The 15820-nt window shown below is 30.9% G+C and overlaps 4 protein-coding genes across 5 annotated transcripts; 2 read left to right on the plus strand and 2 right to left on the minus strand.

Annotated features, from left to right (window-relative positions):
* The first annotated feature begins 12 nt into the window (after window positions 1–12).
* On the plus strand, window positions 13–3846 carry LOC117602770 (uncharacterized). The gene is made up of 13 exons (XM_034321189.2): window positions 13–606; window positions 764–891; window positions 1024–1066; window positions 1247–1379; window positions 1527–1609; window positions 1748–1902; window positions 1976–2058; window positions 2209–2448; window positions 2533–2716; window positions 2827–3109; window positions 3235–3303; window positions 3389–3534; window positions 3662–3846. The coding sequence occupies exons 1-13, from the start codon at window positions 263–265 to the stop codon at window positions 3745–3747; spliced, it is 1977 nt and encodes a 658-aa protein (XP_034177080.1). The 5' UTR covers window positions 13–262; the 3' UTR covers window positions 3748–3846.
* Window positions 3847–7864: 4018 nt separating this feature from the next.
* Window positions 7865–10154, minus strand: Rab1 (RAS oncogene family member Rab1). 2 transcript variants are annotated; one of them, XM_034321003.2, is made up of 4 exons: window positions 9762–10154; window positions 8435–8831; window positions 8131–8361; window positions 7865–8051 (listed from the first exon to the last, which is right to left on the minus strand). In XM_034321003.2, exons 1-3 carry the CDS (start codon window positions 9782–9784, stop codon window positions 8161–8163), a joined length of 621 nt encoding a protein of 206 aa, XP_034176894.1. In that variant the 5' UTR covers window positions 9785–10154; the 3' UTR covers window positions 7865–8051; window positions 8131–8160. The 2 variants fall into 2 exon arrangements, with proteins under 2 accessions (XP_034176894.1, XP_034176893.1); XM_034321002.2 differs by having other exon boundaries at window positions 7865–8036; window positions 9762–10144.
* A 161-nt stretch (window positions 10155–10315) lies between these two features.
* LOC117602691 (uncharacterized) lies at window positions 10316–14306 on the plus strand. The gene is made up of 6 exons (XM_034321001.2): window positions 10316–10703; window positions 10810–11137; window positions 11207–11337; window positions 11425–11674; window positions 11740–11855; window positions 11939–14306. The coding sequence occupies exons 4-6, from the start codon at window positions 11529–11531 to the stop codon at window positions 14173–14175; spliced, it is 2499 nt and encodes an 832-aa protein (XP_034176892.2). The 5' UTR covers window positions 10316–10703; window positions 10810–11137; window positions 11207–11337; window positions 11425–11528; the 3' UTR covers window positions 14176–14306.
* Window positions 14307–14320: 14 nt separating this feature from the next.
* LOC117602694 (uncharacterized) lies at window positions 14321–15604 on the minus strand. Its single transcript, XM_034321004.2, has 3 exons — window positions 14835–15604; window positions 14664–14776; window positions 14321–14580 (listed from the first exon to the last, which is right to left on the minus strand). Exons 1-3 carry the CDS (start codon window positions 14836–14838, stop codon window positions 14365–14367), a joined length of 333 nt encoding a protein of 110 aa, XP_034176895.1. The 5' UTR covers window positions 14839–15604; the 3' UTR covers window positions 14321–14364.
* Window positions 15605–15820: the final 216 nt, after the last annotated feature.

The following is a 15820-nucleotide window of genomic DNA, read 5'->3' on the forward strand; positions in this document are numbered from 1 at the left end:
GTAGTCAGAACTAAGTTAGCATGATTTTTCTTAATATGTGTTCATGTGTGAAACACGTGAAGCATATTGTGATGTGTGGAGGGCTGCTTTTAACACTGGGCAAACGGGACACCTGCCTGGACTCCGCGCTTAAATACTTTCAAAAATACTATGAGTACATTGTGCTGAATTTTAAAACCCTGAAACTTTGAAATTTAGAAATTTTGTAGTTCGGGAATTTGTAAGAAATATTGACGTTCCAGATTTGTAGGATTTCAAACTGATGAAGAACACCCGCCTTGTAATCTCTAGGGACAGCTCTGCATGTATTCATTATACATACATGCTCGTAGGTAGCGCTATGTTCCACAAAAATCGATTGATCGATTGCTTAATTTATATCGAAGCTTTTACCGAAGCGATAGAGAAAAATTGTTGGAACAATTTGCAATTTATTCTTCTATTGTTTATTCAATTTCTCGGGATGTTTTATTCACGTGAATTGCTTTCCTATCGGCGAAGAGGAAAATTGGCGAAGTGTTGGCTGGCTGCAACACTCAGCGAGAAAATGTTTAGAAAACGTTGTACACCACATCTTCTTGAGACGATTGATGTATCTAATATTTGGTAAGATGCGATGCTTCGTTTTTTTTCTTTTTAAATCATTGCTTCTTTGTTTCATTGTTATGGTAACAGAAACTCCCTCCATTGTTTAGAATTCAAATTACATTAAAATAAACAAAACAACTATTATAAAATTAAGAATTTATTTTTTCATTTTTAGCGAAGAGATTTCAGTAGCTATTGAAGTACGCAATGGGAACAGCAATGGCAGATTCAGTCTTTATCTTTCGGCACAATTGTTGTACGGAATTACGAGAATACATTACTATCAAACAAAGCTCTTCCAAGGTGTTTTCACGATAAAATTAAAAACAAAATACATTATATTTTCCAACTATCATTAATGATATGTTTAAAAACCTTTTATTAATTATTATTTCTTATTATAAAGGTAAATTTATTTTATTTTTTTTATTAAAGCTTACCTATTCAACGCTTACCGGAAGCTGATCACATACCAGAGGTGATACCAACATTTTGATATTAATTAAAAACAAAAATTTTAAAAATATTCTTATACGTCCGAAAATTTATATTATTCCGAAAATTTTAATATCAAAAAATAATTTAACAAATGAAAAATACTAATTACATGTATGTAATTGAATATTCTATGAATGTAGATTGTATTTATTTTTAACAGACCTGAAGAGGAATTTGATTTAAGGAACTTACCGGATGTACCACGTCTGGACAAAGTATTTCAAAATCTTGAAATTTCATCTAATTTACATCTCATCACGGAAGAACCTTACACTACCGCTGTAGAACAAATGGTAAGAAATAAATTAAGAATAAAAATATTCTAATTTAATTAGTAAGTATAACTATCGTGAAATGATAAAATACAAACATTAAAATTATAAAATTTTTTTCTACATTTATTTATGGTTTCAATTCTTAATAACATTATCTGAATATAGATGCGAGATGAAATAAATTTTGGATTCCTACCAGACCATGAAATGGAGAAATTCATATTCCTTGGAGGAGGAGAGCAATCCTTGTCAGTTTCCCACGTATCCAAAAGTTTCTTCATCCTAAATAATCCTAATTCTATAACTTCAAATGCAAATTCATATAATTACAAATAAGACTAAATTACTGATTAATGTTTAAACAATTATTCGCGTTAATTATTTAGGAACGAAGTGCGACGATTTCCGTGGGATGTCTCTGAAGAAGCGATTAAAGAACCGGGTGTACCATTGGTTAACATTGACATGTTTGAAATTGAAGAAGAAATTCGTTCAGGATCTGCTAGAATAAATCAACAAGAGTTTATAGTTACTCTTGAAGGTTTTCAAAAATCAATCAATTGAATAGTATTATTATTTAAAATAAATACATAAATTTTATTATCGCGTTTCAGATGATCCACTTACAAAAGTTTCTACATATCTTAGAAAGAGAAGTATGAAACCTACTGAGGAAATTTCACCAAAGAGACGTAAAGTAAGAGAAGGAAAGAAATACCAAATGTTTAAATTAAAAGACTGCAGGGTGTAAACCGACCAGTATTAAAGAAGGATGCAGTGGAACTTAACACATTGTAATCAAAGATCGTGGGTCTACGTATTAATATTATTAATGTACGTTTTGTAGACACGTTCCGAAGAAGAAACGGTACCCGCCGTACCTGAACTGATACCATTACCACAACCGACAACTGATACTGTACCTGCAATAGAACTTCAGCAAGACCTAGTTCAGCAGCCTCCCGAGGATGAAGAATTAATCGAAGTAATAAAGCCAAAGAGAAAACGGAAGATTTATGACGAATACATTGAATTAAGCGATGTCGTAATGAAGAAAAATACTGGCAATGTTACAGCTCATACTATAGTTAGTTGTATTAACATAAAAACAATCAATTTTAGACATTTAGTTAGAGAAGAGGTATCAATTAAAATTTAAATTATTTTTCAGAAACATCATATATTTACAGCTACTTTACCACCGGCAAAAATATATTTAACGCAACCTTCAACAGTAACTTTTAATAGGTCATGGGGTCAACCGTTGATGCGACTTTTTAAACAACATATTGTTGGACCTTTCGTTGTAGAAAATGAATTTCAGGCGACTGACATGGAAATTGAGGAAACAATAGGTAATATAGAATGATTTGAAGAAATATTCAGTAACAATTCTGATACATGTTGAGCGATATATAATTTATTTATGTATGAATTTAATTAAAAGGCAATTAATTTTTTATAGCTGCAGAAACACTACGCGCGAACGAAAGTAAATTACGAGATCAGACAGGAGAAATATCAAGCAAAATCGGAACGATCATAAATGGAACGACTGATCAGTCTAGGGTGTTCGATAAAACACCACTAAATATTCCAATTGATGCGACTGATCAATCTAAGATATTAGATAAAACGCTTCCAACAATTGGGCAACCGCCACAGCTTGGAGAAGATCAACAACCAGAACGAAAAGAAGAATCTACAGTTGCACTTCCGGAAATTACTTATATTGAAGATAAAAATGGGTATAAATCATCATCTGCTCTTAGAATTTACATGATAATTTAATAAATAAATGTATACTTCTTGTTAGAAAATCTTCAATTCAATGTTAGAGGTACTGTGGTAATATACATGTATGTCTTCTTAGGGAACTGCAAGAAAAACAACAAAAGTCTACAAATGGAAGAAAACCAAAATCAAATTCCAGTTCTCCTAGGTCAGCTACTTTTCTTGTATATACTGAATTTTACTGTATACTACCTAGTATAATTTAATTTCAGAGTTATTTATTTTCATTGTAGATCTGAAATACATTTATCTAAACAAGAGCTGTTAGCATTCATGGAAGTCCAATGGCAGGAGAGAAGATTATTAAATTTTCATGAATTTTTTTCACCAGAAAGCTATAGTAGAAAAGAGGTTGCACTTGCATTTTTCTTTTGCTTAGGTAAATTAAAATTCATTACTATACTACTCCACTCATTAGACTTAAAAATGCCAATAAAAAGAGTATCTTACACCTTTCAATTATAGGAAAAATGTTTTAATTAACTACATTTATTTTTAATATCTAGAATTTCAAAAGGAAAAGGTTATCATTTTGAAACAAGCTGATCCTTTTGGTACAATTTGGATAGAAAAGTGCCCTTGTTACAGTTAAATTTCACTATAATTTATAGATATAATATTGTGTATTTAATCTGTGATATATGTATGTATAATACAAGTAACTTGGCAAATGAATATTATCATAATAATAAAGCTGTATTATTCTAATTTCTTGCCTTTCCGAGTAGGAAAACAACCCCTTCCGCATATTTTTCTCTACTGTTTCACAAGAAAGGTTTTTTAGGTATCCGCCTCCGATTCATTTAATTTTTGGACGTTTTAAAGGATCTAAAAATAAGATGTACGTACTTTTTCGACCCCTTAAAATTTCGACTACAATAGGCTATCTCGAAAACTATCATAGATAGAAGAAATCTTTTTAAGGAAAAGTTTCATGGTTTTTTACGAACAAATAACAGCGGGCCATAAATTTTGTAAAAAATAGTTTATTTATAACATTATTTTAAAAGTAATCACAATTCACATAATAACAAAACAGAACATAAATCGTTTTCTAAATCTATTAATTAATATACTAATTTTCTAAATCTATCAGGGGTGGGGAAATCTTATGCAAGATTTCTCCGTATTAAAAAAAAAAAAAGTATTTACAGCCACTGATTCCAACAAAGGTATCTGGCAGCGGCACCGTTATCAACCGTTGGACGTAGAGCGAAGTGAAACATCATCAGTCTTATAGCGACCGTCGAGGGGTGCAGATCTTCCTGCCTCTACCTTAATTGTATAGGGCCTCGGCTCAACCTTTCCAGTTATTTATTATTTTTTTGTCTTTAAGGGCCTCACGAGGTACAACCCTTTATCACTGCATCCCATACATGTCTGCATCCTTAACATCCCTGTATCCCTTATATCACTACATTCCCTATATTCCTGCATCTCATATATGCCGGCATTCCTTATACCTCGGCATCCCTTACATCTCTGTACCCTTTATATCTCTGTATCCCATACACTCCTGAATTCTCCCTGCATCCCTTGTATCCTTTCAACCCTTATAATAAATATATCATAAATAAAATACTTATGGCCACTGGTTCGAATAAAGGTAAGTAAAGGTAAGTAAAGTATCGTGAAAAATAATTTTAATTTAAATTTTTGCAAAATTTAGTTCCCCCTTTTGCCACCAGAGGGCGCTGGTTCAGCATCGAAATTTTAGTTCACCTTTTTTCCGCTAGAGGGCCAAAATCCCGGCAAGCTTTAGTTCCTTTTTTGAAACCAGATGGCGCTGATTCGATGTCGAAATTTTAGTTCACATTTTTCCCACTAGAGGGCCAAAATTTCGGTAAACGTTAGTTCCCTTTTATTTATAAAGGGATATAAAAATGTAAGGGATGCAGAGATGTAGGGATGTAAAGGATGCAGAGATGTAAGGGATGCAGGGATGTAAGGAATACAGAGATGTAAGGGATGCAGATATTTAAGGGATGCAGGGATGTAAGGGATGCAGGGATGTAAGGGATGCAGGGATGTAAGGGATGCAGGGATGTAAGGGATGCAGGGATGTAAGGGATGCAGGGATGTAAGGGATGCAGGGATATAAGGGATGCAGAGATGTGAAAGATACGGGGGAATAAAGAAAGCAGGGATGAGAAGAATGACGGGATATAAGGAATGTTGAGATGTAAAGGAATCACAGATGTAAGAGATACGCACAGGAGTAATACAATCAACACGTTCTTAATGAGTTTATTCAGTAAGCTAAGTAGATAAATACAGCAAATTAAATGAATCTGCATACCGACCTGGGATCCTGGGGTGTCGAAGACCCCTAGACACAAGTGACACTCTGCATACCGATATTATGGCTACCGGGGTGTCGAAGACCCCAAAGTGCGAACGACACTCTTGCATACAGACGTTATGGCAACCGGGGTGTCGGAGACCCCAAAGCACCAATGACTCTCTTTGCATACCGACATTATGGTATCTGGGGTTTCGGAGAACCCAAAGCACCGATGACTCTCTTTGCATACCGATATTATGGTATCTGGGGTTTCGGAGAACCCAAAGCACAGTTGACTCTCTTTGCATACCGACATTATGGTATCTGGGGTTTCGGAGAACCCAAAGCACAGATGACTCTCTTTGCATATCGACATTATGGTATCTGGGGTGTCAGGGACCCCGAAGCAAATAGCGAAATATAAGACCTAAATACGAACAAATCGTGAAACTCACTTGTTCGAGGTAGTGATGGGTACGACCGGATCTAGCGAAATATAGCGGCCATTTTCGCCCTATTTCTGGTAACGACGGTATGCTTGTAAAGTAACGGCTTGTATATCCCTTTTATTTATAATAATGTTGATTGATTATGTTGATTGTATATCCCTTTTATTTATAAAGGGATATAGAGATGTAAGAGATGTAACAGTTGCAAGGATGTAAGGGATACAGCGTTGCAAGGGTTGCAGGGGGGCCAAAGATTTGCAAAATTTACTTCCTTTTTTACCGCTCGGAGGCGCTATGATGGGCTGCTTTATAGGGGCTTATCCCACATTTAAATTGAATGAATTGCGTATAAATTATAATAATATATTTGAAATTGTTAATATAATGGTATACACGTCTTTTGGGTTTAAAGGCTCTTGGAGGAATGAACATTCATAAAATTAATTCCAATTTGTTTTAAATATAACAAATGAATAATAAACATAGTTCGACAAAGGTGGCGGTGATAATAATCTTGACTAATCTTCCTTATCGACATCGGCTGCCACATGTAAAAGCCCGATCGATAAAGCATTGAATAGTTTCAGCCACTTTTGTATAGATGGCGCTAAGATCGAATTTAAAAAATTTAATATATGGCGGTCTTTTTAAAATTCAAGTTAATAAAATAATTGCTTTAACAACTTTTTGGTGCTATTTCTAAAAAGTAAAATACCAACAACTGTCATACCAACTGTGTTCTGTAATAAAATGTTTCATATTATACAAACAATAATAATGCGAATCATTGCTACAATTAAAATTAATCAATGATTTACAACTTATACATGACTTTTATTTTTTGTGATTATACATTTACTTGTTACATGTGTCCTTGTGAAGTTTCATACATTTTTATTTATGAATTAACATAATAAATTAGTAGCACGATAATAGAAGAAACCCCATATGCTTTCCAAATATTCTTATTCCTTTTCTTTTTTCATAACAATACAAAAGTGGGATTAATTGCAATTTTATATTGATTTTATACAAAATATGTCTTTTCTTTCTTTTAATAAAAACCAGAATAATATATGATATATAAAATCTTCTTGGTATTATTATTGCATAGTACAAAGCTTTGTTAGAGTAACCTGATTTATTAAACGTTTTTTAATTATGTTCATTATATAAAAGCAAGAACAACTAGTAATGAATATGAAATATAAAATGTTGTTAATTAGATTTTTTCAACAGCAAGGAACTGATACAAAAAGGAAAGATAATATTTTAGCTAAAATTTTAATTTTACAAGTTCTTATGAAACAAATAACTATGATATACCCTTATTATTTAGAAACAAGGCAAAGTATATCGAATTTGTAAAGCGCTTGAACATTTTACAAACTATACGACGTATTTATACGTATAGGCGAACAATTTTATGAACTTCGTATGTAGCACAAGTTTAAAAAACTCATGTAACTTTTACAGAAGTTACAGAATGGGAGCATGTGTAACATTTTTTAATTGTTCTTATACAATTAAGTATACTATTTTCACGTTTTGTATTAGTGTTGAAATGTTTATTAATATATCATTATTAAATTACACTAATGAGCACTGAAAAAAAGGGAGGCAGCAATTAATGACATGTTTCTGACATGTATACTGTTAGTTTTGTTTTCGTTTCTCTCACAAGATTGGAATAAAATATGGAAAAATGTTTGGGTAGTACAGAAGATAAGAATGACTCCCTTTCTAAGACAAAAAACCATTCAATTATACATGTTACAATTACGCTAAAAAATAAGAATGCTTATCTTTATAATCACGATACACAATATTATTTAATTTACTTTAAACTCGAATTGCCGTTAAACGCATCATCGCGTAAAAAATAATCTTCAATGCTAATTCGACGAATTTTTTTCTATGGTCGAATATCGCACTAGACATTAATGAGTGAATAATGTTCTTTCTCGAAAAAAAGATAGAACAAAAATTATTTTATTCAACTCTATAATAGAGTTGGTGGTCCGTAATTGATAATGCTTCACACCTCATTTTTTTTTTTAAATGTAAACTGAAACTTTCATGAACGTTCTTGTTTCTTCTGGTAATGTTTTCTTAAGCAGTATAAAACTGCTATCATAAGATGTCCTTCTATAATTGAAAGTCCTACATTAATATGTAAGTTCATTGTGCTAAAATTTTGATGATTATATTTGAAATCATTATTATGTATGAAGTCACTTACTTTGGTTACAGAGATATAAAATTACATTTCTCAGCAACACCCTGATTTAGAGGCTTCGATCGGACGTCCATGTTCTATCTTCACTTTATTTGCTGGATCACTGTTACCACTCGACGGTGGACCCACTCTTAGTTTTATTTCTGCAGCCATTGTCATGAAAGCTTGTTCTACATTCATTGCATTCTTTGCAGATGTTTCCAAGAATGGTATACCAAGCTGATCTGCATACTCCTATGTATAATATTTGCATAATGATTTATATATAGCTTCAATAACCATGATTTCATTACAAAGTGATTTTTACCTTTGCTGTTGTGTAATCAACAACTTTTTTAGTATGAAGATCACATTTGTTGCCAACCAGCAGCTTATTTACATTATCACACGCATAACGATCGATTTCCTCCAACCACTGTTTAACATTATTGAAGGTTTCCTGATCTGTGCAGTCATAAACAACAATAATACCGTGTGCACCTCTGTAATAAGAACTTGTAATTGTTCTGAATCGTTCTTGACCCGCTGTATCCCAGATTTGTAACTTTATTGTCTTTCCATCTAGATCGATTGTTCTTATTTTGAAATCTACACCAATAGTACTGATATAACTTTCCGTGTACGTATCGTCAGCAAAACGGAGTAGAAGACAGGATTTTCCAACTCCTGAATCTCCAATTAAAAGCAGCTTAAACAGGTAATCACTGCAAAAAAATTATATTAAATATATATACTACCACAAAGTTAAATTATTATTCCAAATTAATATAGCTTAGTTATGTTTACATACATGTTATTGTCATATTATCCATAGTATAATTTATTGAATACTATTAAACATATGACATTACATATTAAAGAAACAAACGTTATATTGTTTAAAAATGCATAATAGTTTAAAATCATTTACCTATATATAATTTTTTTACTTTATACATAAATTATTATTACACACTATTACACAATAATTGATATACATACATCATATGTTAAATTATAGATATGAGATAACAATGGCATGTTGAACTTTAGTAGTTTGTAAATATATATAACAAATTCTTCTACAGACCAACATCGCTAAAAGTCAAAACTAAACAATGTTTTTTTCAAATGTATATTTAATATAATTATATGATAGCGATAACATAACAATTTATTTATCTCTATTTTGTACACTTTAACATAGTAAAACATAAAAGATTCCAAAAGTGAACTTTGTCTTCTTCATTTTTCAACTGATTTTCTAGAATCAGACTTGTGAGTAACAGTCTAACAATTTAAAAGTAATCTTAAAATGTTCATATATGTTTTTTAACTTCAAAGCAATAATTTCTAATGGATAATCAATGAATTGAGAATGGTATATCATAATAAACTGAAAAATGAGAAAGGACAACAGAGAATGAATTTCTGAAATATGGCTTATGAATATAGATAGGAAGAGTGGGGGAGAAAAGGTGATCTGTCAGATACTAAACGTTAGAAGTTTGCATTAATACAGATATATACAACACACGTAACATTTCATCTCTTTGATTTCAACTGTTGTTAGGGTTACACATAATTGACTATATATTTGACGAAACGAACGTTCCTAGATATACTTATGTCTGCGCAAAAAGAAGTTTACTCACTACTCGGGATTCATTGTGGACATGCTATGCTCAGAGCGCGCTCACTAATATCGTGTACCGTCGTTATAGAAATCTAGAAGAGAGACAATTTGTTTAAACAGAGAATTTCGACGATACAAATTCACTGATCACGTTCTTCAATATGAAGGAGCTGTAACAATGGCGGTCACGGTAACTCCTCCCAAACCAGCGAATGAGATATCCACCATTGACGTAATGCCAGAATGGCAGCAGGTGCTGTTTCACTCCCTCTGCTTGACGGGACTTGAGCGATTCAGGACATAAACCACGTCTGCGCAGTTCTTATCTTTTGAACCCCTTTCCTGTTTTCTCTTTTGCTTATTTTTCTTCTTTATTTAGATACTTTCTATCAATATATCTATTTCACAAATGTATAATCTCACAAATATTGTACTGGAGTCTATATAAAAATATATGACAGACTGTTCTTATTGAATATGTATGTATATTAAAAATTTCATGGCAACAATGGTATGCTATATATATGTATACACACTGAAATCACGACCTAAAGTTCCATTTTCATGATTTCAGTTGTATGAAACTGATCCTTGAATATTCAAAACCAATCGGAAAAAAGTATAAAAAGATACTGTTGATTGTTTGTTGTTTGTTTGCAAAATAAAAATGAATACAAGATTAATTTTATAGATACGTGGATATATACATACACACAAGTGTGATTACTAAAACGTTACAGAATTAAATATAAATTTAAAGATATAAAACCATAGTGTATACATAGATTTAGCACTTTTTATAGCATGGTAAAGGGTGAAATTATTTATTTGCAATAATATTGCAGTTATTAAAATGTATCTGAATGTTATTAAGTAGATTAAGTATGAATAAACCAGCAAACAATATATTTATTGCATATGTACTGCATTATTGTTATTAAATAATTGTCTTATTCTAAATGTAAGTTATTAAGTTTACTAGTAATAAGTATTTATATATCTTAACATTCATTAGATACAATTTCTCATAAAAAACGATTATATTAAATTTGTTTTTTTATTTTCAGTAAAAATCATTGATACGCTTGTGGTGACAACAAAATAACAACATTTTATTAATGTCGTCCATATGTCACAAAGATGAATCTTCACCTGAACTATTTTTCCAAAGTGTAAATGGATACAAATTGAAGTTAATTGACAAAAATACATCAGCTAGAAATGTTATGAAATTTGTCTTGTATAGGAATCCACATCTGAATGTCAATGTGACCCTTATTTTAATTCTTGCAAGTTTGTTCTTGTGGAAAGTATTTAACATTTTAATATCACTTATTGTATTCATATTAATTTTGATAATACAATTCATTTACTTTATCACATCTGTAAAAAAAGGTTTGTTGAATAATTATAGCTACTAAAGACTTGCTTAATCCGTACTAATTTGTATTACTTTATATATAGACACATTATTAGTAGTAGAATCTGTTGGCATATATACAGAAGGAAAAAGAGTATTTTATGGTTTAAGTTCATCTAAATTTGTTCCTTGGGATACAGTGGTTGATGTATTTATTAATGAAGTTATAAAAGGAGTATGTACAAAAAAGCTATAAATCAAAAATTAATAAATATTAAAAGATACGAATACTATAATTGTAAATATACTTTTTTATTTTCAGCAAAAGGTGTTGTATTTTCTTACATTTATAGTGAGGGAATCATTTGGTGGAAAGGATTCATTGAAATTGGTTCCCTTATTTCAAGAATTAATACCTGAAAGAAAATGCCTGGAATATATGTACGAAAAGCTAGCTGGCTTGATTGGACCCAAAAAGGGGAGAATACAATTTTAACAGTGCCTGGTTCATACTGGTTATGTCATAAAAGCAACATATATAAGTTTATTTTTAGATATCATCGTATAACTAGGTAGATATATATCTTATATCTAATAACACGAAGAAGAATAGACTTCTTAATATGTATGTTTATAGAAATGTAAAACAATTCAGTTTTGGTAAAGAGTTGATGAACGTAGTCAGAAGGATCATAAAGCATCAGCCTCGTCAAGGACAACAATTCGGTACAACGCATCTCTTAGTTACTTACAGTATCCTTTTTAAATAAATACGAATTTACGTTGATTTTAATTAGTGTACGATAGTTATAGAATGCTTCCTTAACATTACATAGACTATGCATCATGGACTAGACAAGATAAAATGTTTGCAATGATAAAATTTAAAGAGCGATCTGTCGCAGCATTTTCTCATGCATTTGTCTTGACTATAAAAGTGTGCTGCCCTTTGGAAAGTACAGATCGGAATACAATACATGTAGCTACTTCTCTTTCTAATGAATGTTCGATTCCATCCATTGAAAATTCAAATAATGCACATCCACATGAAACTAAAATAGAAAACGAAAGTAAAAAGGATTTGTTATATTCTTGCAATAATACCTCCAAAAAAAATGCTCAATGTAATGATACACAAGAAAAAGTTTTAGAATTAAAGAATAAAGAATCTATGAAAAAGAAAAGGAATAATGAAAACACTAATAAATTTAATAAGTCTTTGAAAGATAATACAATTAAATTGAAAGAAGGGAATGTGAATAAAGATGTACATAATTCAATGTTATTAGATACTAATTCGATTATTATTGAAGGGGATGAAATAGATGAAGTAGATGAAGTAGACGATCATTCAACTGATTTTATATATTTAGAAAAGACAAACAATAAAGATGAGACACTTTGTGTTGAAAAAACTAATGTAAATACTACTGAATCGGATAAACATCAGACTGAGAAAGAATCCACTGATTACAAAACCAATTTGGTATCAAATAGCAATAATAATAATAGTATTGTTGATAATGCTAATACAGATTCTGTCAATTTACCATACCAATATTTGATAGAAAAAGAAATAGAAAATGAAAAACATAACGCATCAGATTTCAAAAATTGTTTGCAGGAAACTAAAAACAGTAAAAGATCATGTGATCAACACGAACAGAATTCTAAAAAACATAAGTTGGAAGATGTAAATGAAGATGAAAAGGATTTATCTACTTCTAAAAAACGAAAATGTACAGTAGATAATATAACGGCACGTTCTTCTGATATTACTAATTTGGTAATGGAAGGATTAATGTTTACAATTCGACAAGGACAAGATACCGTAGCGGTTATTGAACAGAAAACTAAATTGGATGTAGACGAAGTGTTAGAAAATTCTGAAAAAATTGAAACACAAGAAGGTGAAAAACGTTTACGCAATTCTAGTTTACTTGGATTAGAAAATTTAATAACAATGATTGATTTACCAAAGCAAATTACAAATGGATACAATGATCAAAACAAAAGTATTCAACAAGATATTTCAAAAAACCAATCATTAAACAACCATCCATTTGATACTGTAAAATGTTTTTTAAATGATATACAATCGAAATCCTCGTATAATAATTCTCCTTTACCTAGTACAAGTGTTTCGAGTAACAATACAAATTTATACATTACAAATAATTGCCAGTATCTTGCACCAGATGATGCCTATAAATTTGAAGAAAATATGAAATTTGAAAAACATAAATATTTAAACCATACAAAAGAAGAGGAAGAAGAAGACATAATACCAGAAGCACTACAGAATAATAGTTTTCAGTTACCAATAAATTCTTTAAAAGAAGTATATGAATTTAATGCAAAATTTATGGAAAATGATAAATGTACTTTCTTTCCCAGCAACAGTTTATCACCATACAAGTGTCTGAATGCTCACTCTTCAAATGAAGTTACGAACACATCTGTTACAAGTAAATCGCTTAAATTATGCAGTGATAATGTAAAAACTAAGATAAATGCTCCAACAATAATTTCAAATCAAACTATTGGTATGACAGAAATACCTTTACCGCTACAAAGAATATTAAAAAATAAATTATCAACAAGTAGTATTCCTCTAATTAAGAACAATAAAACGGATAAACGGAATATTCAAGTTCATGAAAAGGTGCCTAAAATACAATCACATGAGAAAGAAAAAATTGTTTGTAATGTACATTCAGAAACTAAAAGTCACAATGATCACAATAATGGTGAAAGTGAAAGCATGTCGCCTGCTGTATCAAAGATTGAAATAAAAAATACAACTTCAGAAAAAAAATCGAAAAATGTGGAGGAAGTATCATCAAATAAAATACAAGACATTACAGAAGAATTTTATCAAGATCTATCATACCTGCAAAAGAAAAAGCATTTACGTAATGAAAAGTATGTTGAATCAAGGAAAAGCCCATTAAATGCATTGAGGAATACAAATTATGGTGACATGCATCTAGAAGTGGTAAAACTTTTTCAAGATATTACAAGGGGTGCCAAGGTTGTTGTAAAACGTATAAGTATAAATAAATGTTCATAGGTTAATAGAAAGTTCCTGTTTAGCCAGATGCACTACTAACTTAAAAAAACAAGTGTCATATTATTTAATCAATAGATACTAAGTAGTATAATTAAAATTTTTTATACATGTATTTCACGCAATCGGTGTGAATAATAAATAAATGTATAATATCACTTTGCATATTTTATTGTGTCAAATGTATCAAACTTAACCTCGTAATAATTTATTAACCAAAGATTTCTTATCTCGTTCAATTTGATCCATAACTGCTTCTAAATTATCCAATTTGTTTATAATACTGTGTAGCTTACGATCTAAATATTTAAAACTTATTTTATTTTCAGTAATATCGGTATTCAAATTTCTATTATGTTCCCAAGAAGATGGTTTGTCTATTATATTAGATTTCTGTACTTCCATCATCTGCAAAATATATCTTATGTAAAAAAATTCAATTCAACAAGCATAAAATTGGTGAAAGTATTACAAATATCCATTATACGTACGTCAGTTTCAAGTTTTATACATTTTTCTAGTTCATTTGCACACTGTAAAGGATACCGTTCTCGAGCATCACATAATTCGAAGAGCGCGTCTTCACACTGCTGTTCGAGGTTGTCTGAAAGATAAAACTAATGTGTACAATTTTTCTTCAATTATTCTTTTCCTATATTTACCCATTATTTATAAAAATGTCATTTAAATGAATAACAAACATCATCCGTCTATCTTAAATCTTGGTGACTGTAACCTGTAACTCATTGTAACTAGAGTTTCGTTCTTCCGGCGCCTGTTATTCGGTTTTGTTCTATGTATATGGTTCTCCACAGCCGACTCTAGTACTAGCCGTGCTGAAGTAAAAATGGCAACACCGCGAGAGTCCGGTCTGAATATATCAACACCTACCCTACTCTATCTGCCTCCCGGACTCCCAGACTCTCAGCCAATCAACGTCGTCAGACTCCCGACACTCTCTGGACTTCACATAACCTCTTTGGTTTCGATCCAATCATTTCGCTTGTTTCAAGGTTTTTATTAACTTATATACACGTTTATCAATTCTTAAATGTTTCAATTTGATCCAAAGATGGTTTCATTTTGCTTCATACCTAAATTTTCTTGAAACCACTGTAAATATTTCAAATATCATGCTTCACAACACCAAACTACTGTGAGAGTACACAAAATATATATCACATTTATAACAATTTTATACTACCACATCACTTCTATTTGCCATAGTTGCAACGTTTATATATTGTTTATACATAATTAACACAAAATAGTGTATATTACTACAGCTTTTAATTAAAAAGGACGTTAATTACAATTCCGAGCACAGGACTCTGTTTTTGAAAATAGGACTCCCGATTGTCACGTGAGCGGTGTTGCCACGTTGTTCAGCATGGCTAGTACTAGAGTCGGCTGTGGGTTCTCTATACATTCTGTAACTTATGGTAACGCGCATGCCCCTTTGTGATGATCGTCATAAATATATATACAGCACTGAATTTAAATGACTGTATTTTAAATAATTATTATTATATTTTTAATTTTAGCTCTTAATAACGTTTTATTACTTTATAATTTTCTTATAAATTTAATGAATAGGCATAAATATAAGACAAACCAAAATGGTATTCATTTTAAAATGATACAAACA

This window comes from Osmia lignaria, chromosome 12, assembly GCF_051020975.1.
Source record: "Osmia lignaria lignaria isolate PbOS001 chromosome 12, iyOsmLign1, whole genome shotgun sequence".
NCBI lineage: Eukaryota > Metazoa > Arthropoda > Insecta > Hymenoptera > Megachilidae > Osmia > Osmia lignaria.

Coding starts and splice junctions, on each gene's coding strand:
- LOC117602770 (XM_034321189.2), top strand. CDS start 263: ATGAAGAACACCCGCCTTGTAATCTCTAGGGACAGCTCTGCATGTATT. Junction 1,067..1,246: donor AAGCTGATCACATACCAGAG/GTGATACCAACA, acceptor TATTTTTAACAG/ACCTGAAGAGGAATTTGATT. Junction 2,717..2,826: donor GGAAATTGAGGAAACAATAG/GTAATATAGAAT, acceptor AATTTTTTATAG/CTGCAGAAACACTACGCGCG.
- Rab1 (XM_034321003.2), bottom strand. CDS start 9,784: ATGTCCACAATGAATCCCGAGTA. Junction 8,832..9,761: donor TCCACAATGAATCCCGAGTA/GTGAGTAAACTT, acceptor ATTTTTTTGCAG/TGATTACCTGTTTAAGCTGC. Junction 8,362..8,434: donor TTGATTACACAACAGCAAAG/GTAAAAATCACT, acceptor TATTATACATAG/GAGTATGCAGATCAGCTTGG.
- LOC117602691 (XM_034321001.2), top strand. CDS start 11,529: ATGCCTGGAATATATGTACGAAAAGCTAGCTGGCTTGATTGGACCCAA. Junction 11,675..11,739: donor AGATATCATCGTATAACTAG/GTAGATATATAT, acceptor GTATGTTTATAG/AAATGTAAAACAATTCAGTT. Junction 11,856..11,938: donor GCATCTCTTAGTTACTTACA/GTATCCTTTTTA, acceptor AACATTACATAG/ACTATGCATCATGGACTAGA.
- LOC117602694 (XM_034321004.2), bottom strand. Junction 14,581..14,663: donor GTATAAAACTTGAAACTGAC/GTACGTATAATG, acceptor TATATTTTGCAG/ATGATGGAAGTACAGAAATC.